Source organism: Lolium perenne, chromosome 4 (genome assembly GCF_019359855.2).
Source record: "Lolium perenne isolate Kyuss_39 chromosome 4, Kyuss_2.0, whole genome shotgun sequence".
NCBI classification, from domain to species: Eukaryota; Viridiplantae; Streptophyta; class Magnoliopsida; order Poales; family Poaceae; genus Lolium; species Lolium perenne.
This window is the reverse complement of record NC_067247.2, coordinates 380,590,776-380,601,667: the sequence shown is the minus strand read 5'-3', so window position 1 is coordinate 380,601,667 and position 10,892 is coordinate 380,590,776. Positions and strand designations below refer to the sequence as shown.

The window sequence follows — 10,892 nt, the reverse complement described above, 5'->3', positions numbered from 1 at the left end:
GAGAACACCAGAGAGAAAAGAGCTCTCCGGCGGGCTGAGATCCGCCGGGGAAATTCCCTCCGGGAGGGGGAAATCGACGCCATCGTCACCGCCATCAAGTTGGACATCATCTCCATCACCATCATCATCATCTTCACCATCATCACCGCCGTCTCCACCGCTGGACATCGTCACCGCCGTAGCAATTTGGGTTTGATCTTGATTGTTTGATAGGGGAAACTCTCCCGGTATTGATTTCTACTTGTTATTGATGCTATTGAGTGAAAACGTTGAACCAAGGTTTATGTTCAGATTGTTATTCATCATCATATCACCTCTGATCATGTTCCATATGATGTCTCGTGAGTAGTTCGTTTAGTTCTTGAGGACATGGGTGAAGTCTAAATGTTAGTAGTGAAGTATGGTTGAGTAATATTCAATGTTATGATATTTAAGTTGTGGTGTTATTCTTCTAGTGGTGTCGTGTGAACGTCGACTACACGACACTTCACCTTTATGGGCCTAGGGGAATGCATCTTGTACTCGTTTGCCAATTGCGGGGTTACCGGAGCGACAGAAACCTAAGCCCCCGTTGGTATATCGATGCAGGAGGGACAGCAGGATCTCAGAGTTTAAGGCTGTGGTTAGATTTATCTTAATTACTTTCTTGTAGTTGCGGATGCTTGCATGGGGTATAATCACAAGTATGTATTAGTCCTAGAAAGGGCGGTACATTAGCACAGGTTCACCCACACAACACTTATCAAAACAATGAAGATTAATTAGCCGTATGTAGCGAAAGCACTAGACTAAAATCCCGTGTGTCCTCGAGAACGTTTGTTCATTATAAGTAAACAAACCGGCTTGTCCTTTGTGCTAAAAAGGATTGGGCCACTCGCTGCAATTGTTACTCTCGCACTTTACTTACTCGTACTTTATTCATCTGTTACATCAAAACCCCTGAATACTTGTCTGTGAGCATTTACAGTGAATCCTTCATCGAAACAGCTTGTCAACACCTTCTGCTCCTCGTTGGGATCGACATTCTTACTTATCGAAGATACTACGATACACCCCCTATACTTGTGGGTCATCAGTACCGCCAACCACAAACAAGGATGTTTCTTACCCAAGTCCCGTGGGCAATATTGTGTGGTTGACAACACACAACATCGTTGATAAGAACCACCACCCTTCCTAACTATTAGACAATCAACAAACTTTACTTCATTTCATAATTTGGCTAGAGTTTCTCCATCTCCCTAAGAACAAATGGATCTACTCACACATGGAGGCAAATAGCATCATCATGAACTATCAATGGAAAATGAAAGATCAAAGGGGTTCAAGTACAAATCCAACTCAAAGTCAAGAATTATAACGAGATGCCCAATGATGATGGTGATGGTGATGATGAACATGATGATGATGGTGATGAAGATCGATGGCTTGGCCTCCAGTGATCCTAGCAGCGTTGATGATGGACCCCTTCTTGCAAGTTTCCCCTCTGGATCCCTCCTGAAGGTTAGGTTTTTTGGTTTTCTGGTGGCTCTATGTCTTGCTTTTCAGATCCAACTTCATGAGCTGATTATATTTGATAAGGCTGTGCTAATGCCGAGTGGTATGGGTAGGCCAAACCATACCACTGGTCATTAAAACATTTGGAATCATCTCTTCATCACTTTTTTCCTTGGCTCTGTTTGGTTAATTGTTGGTAGTGTTTTCATTGCTTGAAATTATCATTATTTCGCCCAGATTTGGCTCCTTTTGCATTGGTTGCAAACCATCATCTTCATTTCTAAGATTAGCTAAAACAAATAGAATTGGTGCACGCCAACGCGTTAAAATACGAAAATCCTAACACTACTCATGCATTTAGGTGATGTAAAACATATTGCCTTTTTGTGCTCAACATGGCCCACGATGGTAACCCACTCTTTGTGATAAGAGATCCCGTGAATTATAGATGAGAGACAAGTTGTTGGTCACCTAGGAGGAGAGTATCTCTAAATTAAATTTAACACTTCGTGAATATGTGATACTCTCCTAATCTGCATGGCATGTTGATATCAATATTAATGTGTTCTAAGTGGCTTTATTTAAGAAAATATGTTACTGCATAACATAGTTTGAAGAACCACACCTATATGGCTGTGAAACGTCTCAGCCCATGAGAGTTGGGTGCACTCTAATAAACTCATAAAAGTACATGGAGTATGACGTATAAGTTCCACACCACCGGGAAGCCTTGCGGCGGCCCAGTATCGGTCTAGGCTTTGTGTGAAGCAAGTGCTCAGAAAAATTGTAGTTCAAGGCATAATCCACTATTAAAGTTGCAAACTAGTTCGATACAAAGTTCTTAGTAGAAGATCAACTTAACACTTCACCACGCACCGGTATATAAACAATGTTCTGGAGATTAATTTGCCGCTGAGACTTTAATTTGTGGGTGATTGGTGGAAGTTGTTGTTGGGCCTTAGGCCCATGTGGGATACAAATTCTGAAATTCTCGTTGGCCCATATGCATGGCACCACTAGGTAGGACTAAAGTTTATTTCCATATTGCTAGTTGGAAGAGAGTTGGAGTGGTTTATAAGGTGAGCCCATCTACTCCCACTAAGGTGTGAGAAGAGAAGAGGCATTGCACACTCCTCCTCCTCCGCAGGCACCCACTCATCTCGCCACGCCGCACCGCGTTGTGGGTTGCAGGATTGAGCCGAGATGAGCTCCTATCTATGCATCTTCTTTATATTTTTGCTCTACGGGAAATTAATATGTATTAATTTCCGAGTCACTAACGGACGCGGTACTTAGTTGTTTCCACTTTCTCTTGATCGTGGGTTGTTGTGTGTTGACTCGGACATGGGATGCATCCCAGGACCTACCCAACATGCACTATATAATCTGAGACGTACATACTAGATGATATACAGCTAGACATGGGACTACCTCCTTCCAGAACCTTATGCCACCCCCATCGTCTTCCTCATCTCGTCTTCCGGTGTGCACCAAAGGATGGGACAGTAGGCCTTCCGAACCTGCCTCTCTTAGACATGTACGAATGAGGGCGATCAGGTTTTTGGGCAACGCTTACACACGACTACTGGCAACACGATGTCATCCGACGACAAGTTCTCTAACGATGATTTCTTTCCGTACGTCAACAACCTGTTCGGCAACATCAACATGGGAGACAACACCGCCATTGTTTCCACTGCTTCAGCCACGTCGTATGTGTTATGTCCTCTCTCTCTCTCTCTGTCAGATCATCCTAGAGTTTCTAGGTCCAGCGTTCCGAGTAGATGTGATCGATCTAGGTATAATCGGTTCATCTATTCTGTCCATTTGCATGATTAGTTTAATTAATATTTTTATGATCATACTATATCTATTGTTATTCGATAATAAATCATATGCATAGTTTAAAGTAGCCGGCTATCTCATCTAGCCTCGATTTTTTTGGAGGCTATAAAAGGCTATAGCCGGGTTATATCGGCCTATTCAATTTAGCCTTTTTTACTATGACTCAAACACGATTCGTGATACATCTTATTCAACTATTCAAGGCAAACACATATTCAATCATTCAACTTATAAGTTTTATCTAATTATATTGAACGCAAATTCAGAAAATAAGAAATAAAACGAAAATAGAAGAGAAATTCAAAATACATGAGGTTTAGCTGTTAAATTAGAGGCTCAATAGGAGCTAAATAAGGATATAGCCGACTATTAGCTGTTAAATGTCATAGCCGTAGCGGCAGGTCTCACGAAAGGCTATAGCCTGGCTATTTAAAACTTTGATCATATGGTAATTTTCTTATATATTCAATGAGGTCGTGGTTTGCTACACCCCTGAGGCCACAAGGCCATTGGAAATGGGGTAAACCGGCGGCATCGCCGACGAGGAGGGACGCCGCTTCACGGTCGCTCTCTTGTATAGTATCGGTTCGATCAATGTTTTCTCGTTATGCTTTCGATTAGCATTGGCATGGAAATATTGAGCATTCTCCATCTCACACTAACTGTTGCTACATTATTTGGTTTTAGGAGGGAGCGACGCAGAGGCGAACCTTCATGGAGGCCAAAGTGGGCCGCCGCCCCTCCCCCATCCCATGAAGAAATTTCCTATTATTTGGAGGTAATTGGCCCATTTATCCATTCAAAGTTAGTTTGAAGCTCATTTTTCGCCCCCTCAGCCCATTCCCCCCCCCCCCCCCCCCAAGATTTCGGCCCAAGGTCCGCGCCTGGAACGACGTGACGCTCTGCTATCAATTCCATCATGGGACATATCTTTTTTCTTCCATGGTGAAGATAAAAGCCGAGATCTAAGGATTAGTAATGGTAGGTTCAGTCTTTCCAGCGATAAGGAACTTTCTTGGTGATTCGGGATGCGTAGCAACGTTATGGAAGTGGGAGTGATAATATAGGAGAACCTCAAAGTCCTACCTTTTAAGTTGAAAATTCAAACCCATCCTTAATTGATTGTGCTTAGTAATGTTCTTGTTCAAGGTATTGTTTTGAGAGTGGGGATTTTCTCCAGGATGTAAACCTAAGTTTTTTGATTGGACGACGATAGCGCTTGTGCACTCTTTCCTTCTTAGAGGCGTCGCTTTTGGAGAACTTTGACTTCATATGTATTTTTTCTTAGAGATGTATGTGTAGCTGCTACAAGATACTATAGCGGGACTTTTTTTAGCTTCTTCTTTTAGTTGTGGGCATCCATACAGTTACTAGGGCATTTTGTTGTTGCAGAGTCTTGATGTAATCAATATCTTTTATCGATAAAGGGGATATATTAATATCAGCATATACCAATTATACCCAGCCTCTTCAACAACGTTATACCCTAATGGCACTACCGATGTACACAACCAAAAAAAAGAAAAGAAAACTAAGAAACAAAAGTCCCGCTACAATATCCCATGCCTAACAACACCAATACATCCACCACCAAGACAATACCTGAAATATAGACTCTCCAAAAACAATGCCTCCAAGAAGGGAACAATGCTCTAGCACTGTCGTCGCCCGACCAATGATCTTAGGTTTTTACTCTGGAGATAGTCCCCGCTCTCAAAACAATGCCTCCAACAAGGTCATTGCCAGACACAACCAGTTAAGGCCAGACCTTGGGTTTTCCCCTGAAAGGTAGGACTCTGAACTTCACCTGTGCTATCGCCCCCACTTTCATACCACTGCTGTGAAGCCCGGAACCCCAAGCAAGTTCCTCAACATCGCTGAGACATGAACCTCCTTAGCTAGCCCTCCCATCCGGCCTTCATGATATTCTCTTCTTCTGACTTTCACCATGGATTCAATGTCACTTGGTATCAACAAAGAAAAGAGCTTCGCGCCGCTCCCTCCAGAACCAAGCGGTCGGAATAAGTATGGAGCACCGAGACTCAGATTCAATGTGATTATGGTGGATCTTGGTGGTAGCGGATCTTTGGTCTGGGGTAACTTGGTTACTAAACCAAGTCACTAAACTCAAGCCTAGAAAATGTGCTCCCGTGCTATCAATGTTGAGAGAACAATTCGATTCGTCCGACGGAAGCTGTGACCTCCCCATCCTAGATGTGTTCATAAACACCGTCGACCCGGTGGATGAGCCTATGCTCTACACCATGAACTCCATCTTGTCGATCCTTGCCACAGATTACCCGGCCGAGAAGTATGCCACATACTTCTCGGATGACAATATCTACACGATATTTATATATTCCCTTAATTAAACTATGCCTTCACGTTTCATCCTAGAGATCGGCAATGTGAACACAAGGGCATGACAGGTGGGCTAACCTTGGCAATTCCAGAGCTTAATTGGGGTAAACTATGCCAATTAATTTCTTTAAGTTGGCCAACGGTGACAAAGTTCTTAAACCGAAAGAGATAATGGGATACTGGCTTTCAGAATGCCATCTCTAGGGTTACATTCTAATATTGGGATTTCCCGATGGACATGATTGAATCATACAACCATATCTCCGGTGCATTCATTCGGCCCTGCAGAGGTGCAGAGTCGAATATGGAGATGAACTTGATTACAGTATATAGATATAGTAGTGAGGCAGCAGTAGGGTGTGCGCTGCCGCAATTGGCAGCCTAGACTTGCAACCGCAACATTGTCGTCACTACCAATGCAGAAGCAACAGCTAAAAAGAAACTGCAACTAGGAACGAGGGCGGTTACGAATTACTGGCAACTTTGCGATCACAAGTCGCGTGAGCTAACTAACCTAGGATGACATGGTTATATGTACTGTGTACATGCACATAGCCGCGTGTTTCGTTCGCGCCCCTTCCACAATCTTGTGCTTCAGATTGTTCACAATTTTTGCAGCAAATGAGATTGTTCACAATTTTTGCAGCAAACGGGAGTATTTGCAGCCAATGAGAGTACTCACCAAGTTGCTTACAGTTATGAGAAATCTCGTGCTTTAGTTTTTCACGACATCGGTTTCAGTTCATCGGTTTTATAACTTTTCTGTTTTTTTCCTTGTTTGCCCTTCACACATAAATTAAGCATGCGTTACTGGCAGGAGATAGAGAAGCAGAATCGAAATTGCAAATATGTATGATGCATGCGTCAGCTATGTTTTTTTTCTTTTAGAACTTAGGTGTCTGATATTCTTAATTCATGCATAAAAATATAAAGGTGCATACCACTCTTTTATTTTTACTGCAAGACTCTTCATAGCAATTCCACGCAGTGAACATTTTATGTTTTCAGCGTTAGTAACATTTCACATTTTATAAAAGTGATCAACTTTGGGTCCAGCATTGTTATCTTTTTTTTTTCCATGGTAAGCTAAAAAAAAAAGTAGCAGATGCTGCTATTTGACGCATTAGCAGTTTGCTGGACCCAAAGTCGAACCCGAACTAGGCGAAATCAGTCACACCAAACCCATGAAGGCCCATCCTGGTTGTTCCTACGAGTCAAGCGTGGAGAGCGACAGATCGAGGCTGATCACGCTCCCAGACGACGCTGTCGACGATGAGAGCATGCTGCCCTCGCCGCCGCCGCCGCTTCCAGCAGGATCCAACGCCAGTGCTAGCGACAACGAGAGTGAGCAACCGACGCCTCCTTCGCCGGCCACGGACGGTAGCTTCGCGAATCCGGCCGTCCAGGCGTCGGCTCCGGCGGCATTGCCCGGCTGTTCGAGTCGGTGGAAACCGCCGGTGCAGGCTGAGCCCGCCGTGTATGGGACAGGACTGGCGGGAATCCTTCTGGTCTGCACGCCGAACACGTCAGTCGTTAGAAGATATTTAGATCTTCTTTACATTGCGTGACATGATGGTAAATCTTGACAGAGAGTAGGCATACCTCGAATGGGTTGCCATCGCCGCGGGCAGGAGGATGATGAGGCGGCACCGGAGCCACTAGGAAGCCCAGGAATTCGAGCCGGGAGACGGCGGCGAGTTCGCCATCCTCGCCGCGCAATCGGGCTGGTGGCATCCACGGCTCTGCTCGTCGCTGTTGCTGCCGCTGCATTATTCCCGGCGGCAAAACGCCGGGCTCCACCAGGCGAGCCATGGGCGCCGCGTGCGGCACGGCCTGCGCCTGAATCATGTGCCGCACGTAGCTGTAGCATCCACCTGACGCGACGCTGCAGCTCTGCAGTAGGTTCGGCGGCGACGACATGGCGGTACTGTCGCATATTCCTCCTCCTTGGGATCTTGCCAGACTTGTGGGGCTCGCGCTCGCGTCGTCGCAGTTCCCCCGCTCCTCGCGTCTTGTCTCCGTTGCGCTGCTGTTGGGTGCAACTAATCGGTGGTTAAAAACACAAGACAACGCAGGGGAATTACTTGATATATAAACCTGATATCACCAATGAAAATCTACACAAAAGCATGCGCATTGCGAAATCAAATGTATAATTCCATACACAAGAACACACCGTGTGCTCTCTCGTATTTTAAACTTGCAGGTAGATCTAAGTAGCTTGGAACATACTGATGTGACACCTCAAGATGCAAGAACAAAAAGCGAATGCAAAACAGGAATACCTACAGAGTGGCAGAGAATATAATCTACTCTGTTCAACAGGTAATGAGTAAATACGAAAAAAGGCAGCGACCTTTTCAGTTGGGGGTGAAGCGGCAGCGACTCCTTTCTAGGCTTTGGTGTGTAGCTGCCGGGGACATCGCACTCATCGTCGTGACACTGTTGCCTATCGGTGCATACTTCCATGTCATTGCCTCCTCCGTTTGTGCACTTCTCATCCGTCTGCTCCATTTGCAGACCTGATCGATCACAGCGTTGGCATAAAGGAGAATTATCGATTGTGTGTGGACTGTGGAGTACTGTGCTACCACAGTAGATGCGTGCATGCATAAAGGATAAAGTATATCAGTATCTACCCATGGATAAGATGCATAAAGCCAGCGAAAAGAGTTGATAGTTGGTGACAAACAATGTTTAAAATAGCCGGCTACAGGATATAGCCGCGGCATCCCAAAACAGCTATAGCCCGGCTATAGCCGGCTATTTAAGGACTTTGACACCTTTTAGCGGGTTAATGCAGTTAGCCGCACCATGCGGGAAAGGCTATAGCCGGGCTAGCCGGCTATTTTAAACTATGGTGACAAGTGAGGAATGAGGATGGATAAGTATTTTTTTTCTTCTGATTCCCAGATTGGCAATTCAACATACTCCCTCCTTGCCGCAATGTAATGAATATAAGATTTTTAAGAAGTCAAACGGTGTAAAGTTTGACCACGTTTATTGCCAAAACTAGCTACATCTACAATATGAGTATCGGTTTATTGTTATTCCCATGTGAAAATATACATCATTATGAGTATAAGGGTATCGGTCTCTAGATACCGATAATTTTCTCTACATACTTGGTCCAATTTTATATCATTTGACTTTTAAAAATCGTATATGTGCTACATTTTGGCAAGGAAGGAATACAATGTAAATATTATTTGTTGGTCGATATTACTAGCAAAAATGCCATCATCCTTTTTTATTTGCACGTGAGAGTCTCAACATGTAGATAAGATTTTTTTTAGCCTCGACTTAAAATTATTTATTTTCTTTGCTTTACTGTTGTTTTTGTTATTTACAACTAAGAAACTAGATTAATTAGCTATTTTGCCAAGACTCGACGCATCTCATAACTAACTAGGGATGAAAGCGGGGCAGCAGGCTCGAGGACAATAGCACAATAAAAACAAGGCCATCAAGGAGGAGCCCGCTGAATTATCATTAAGAAGAAAGGTGAGACACCAACATTCGATCACGATGTGATTTGAACACTTCCGGGTGTGCCTGGGCTACAGTCCTGTTCTCAATAGCACAATAAAAGTTGTAGTGTTAATTTACTTATTTCTGCTTTACTTGTCTCTCTGTTATTTTAAAACTAGGAAGCTAGATTATCTATTTTGCCGAGCCTCGACGTGTGACCCAACAGCTAGACAATAATATTTACTCTTCTGAAAAAGCGGAAAATAGTAACCTGCGCAGGGAAAATGTGGATGCCTGCTAGTTTTTGTTTCTTATAATCTCAATGAAAAAAAAAGAGGGCAAAACTACTCGGAGGCAACCAGGAAGAAACATGTAGTAGAAAATGGTGAAAAACAAAAGAGGAAAATCCTATATGTGCACATGTGCATATATATGTGTGTGTCTATGAAGTATGCATGCGGCATGCAACAAGCAAATACCTCGCATTCCGAGATCGTTCGTCATGTTTCTGTACATCTGCATAATTTCAAGAGGCAACATGAGAAGAGATCGACGATCGAATCTCAGTTAATTACTAGTGCACTACTTGTGATCTAGTCTAGAACTCTAGATGCATGGCATTTCATGAAAATTTTCGAATAGTGTACTTCATGAAAATGAAATCAGCCTGAGAAGCAAACAAACTAAGAGCACATATGCATGCATGCTCAAGTCATGAAAAGGGAGATGGAGCGACCTGCAGATGGCTTTTGACATGAGAGATGGTGAGCCCTCCCACCCCCATCAGCTGCAGAACTCGCTTCGGCGTAGCCCCTGCAACATGTACGCCATTAATCAGAACGTTGTGCATGAGAGCACACGGCCGCATCACTCATGGATGCACGAGGAGGACGACGTATATATACTGTGGTGGCCTCCGAGGCTGCGGATGGCGTGGACGAAGCAGCGGTGCAGGCCAGACGTCCACCTGAGGCGCGGCACCTTGGACCTGTTGTATTGCCTCACGCCGCCGGCGCCGCCACCGCTTTCGTTCCCCTCCCTGGTTGCTCTCTCCATGGTCATCGAGCTCGAAGCTTCAAAGATCGACAACACCAACCGACACGGCAGCAAAGAGAAGCCGCGCGCACCTCTAGCTAGCTATTTGTACTTCTGTATACACCGCTCCAACTCAACACCTCTCACAGTCGATCGGGCAACTTAAGGAGAGAACATAGAGGTATGTAGAAGTGAGTGAGAAGTCGCAGTGTTTAATGTTGCTGCGTAGGAGAGCAGAGGAGGGATCAGATAGGAGAGAGAACACGAAGAGACAAAAGGTAGGAGACAAAGAAGGCGTTCAGATGCGATGCAGGGCATATGCCTGCCTGCCCGCTGCTGCCATGCCATGCCATAGGGAGCGGATAATTATGAGATAGGGGCAGCGCTGTTGACCCGAGCAAGATGAAGACACGGGGAGCAGGGCGTGCCAAAGCTAGTTTTCCGCCTGTATTTGCCGCTGACACGCACCTGGCTTGCATGCGACTACCTGTAGACATGAGAGCGACTTATTAATTGGATTCAGTCCCTTGCGTCTTAACCAGTATATATGTTCTTGATGAAAGTAGTTTGGGTATCATCCACCACTTATGGATTATGAAACAAAGTTCGTTTTCTAATACTTTTATTATTATGGATCGAAGGGAGCAACTGACATTTACCAAAAATAAAAAGTATGGCATAAA

The 10,892-nt window shown here is 44.5% G+C and overlaps 1 protein-coding gene across 2 annotated transcripts; it reads right to left on the bottom strand.

Moving 5' to 3' along the window:
* Positions 1-6,681: 6,681 nt before the first annotated feature.
* LOC127297219 (uncharacterized) lies at positions 6,682-10,520 on the bottom strand. 2 transcript variants are annotated; one of them, XM_051327515.2, is made up of 6 exons: positions 10,080-10,520; positions 9,911-9,987; positions 9,654-9,690; positions 8,060-8,225; positions 7,306-7,729; positions 6,682-7,213 (listed from the first exon to the last, which is right to left on the bottom strand). In XM_051327515.2, exons 1-6 carry the CDS (start codon positions 10,234-10,236, stop codon positions 6,911-6,913), a joined length of 1,164 nt encoding a protein of 387 aa, XP_051183475.1. In that variant the 5' UTR covers positions 10,237-10,520; the 3' UTR covers positions 6,682-6,910. The 2 variants fall into 2 exon arrangements, with proteins under 2 accessions (XP_051183475.1, XP_051183474.1); XM_051327514.2 differs by having other exon boundaries at positions 7,306-7,732; positions 10,080-10,515.
* Positions 10,521-10,892: the final 372 nt, after the last annotated feature.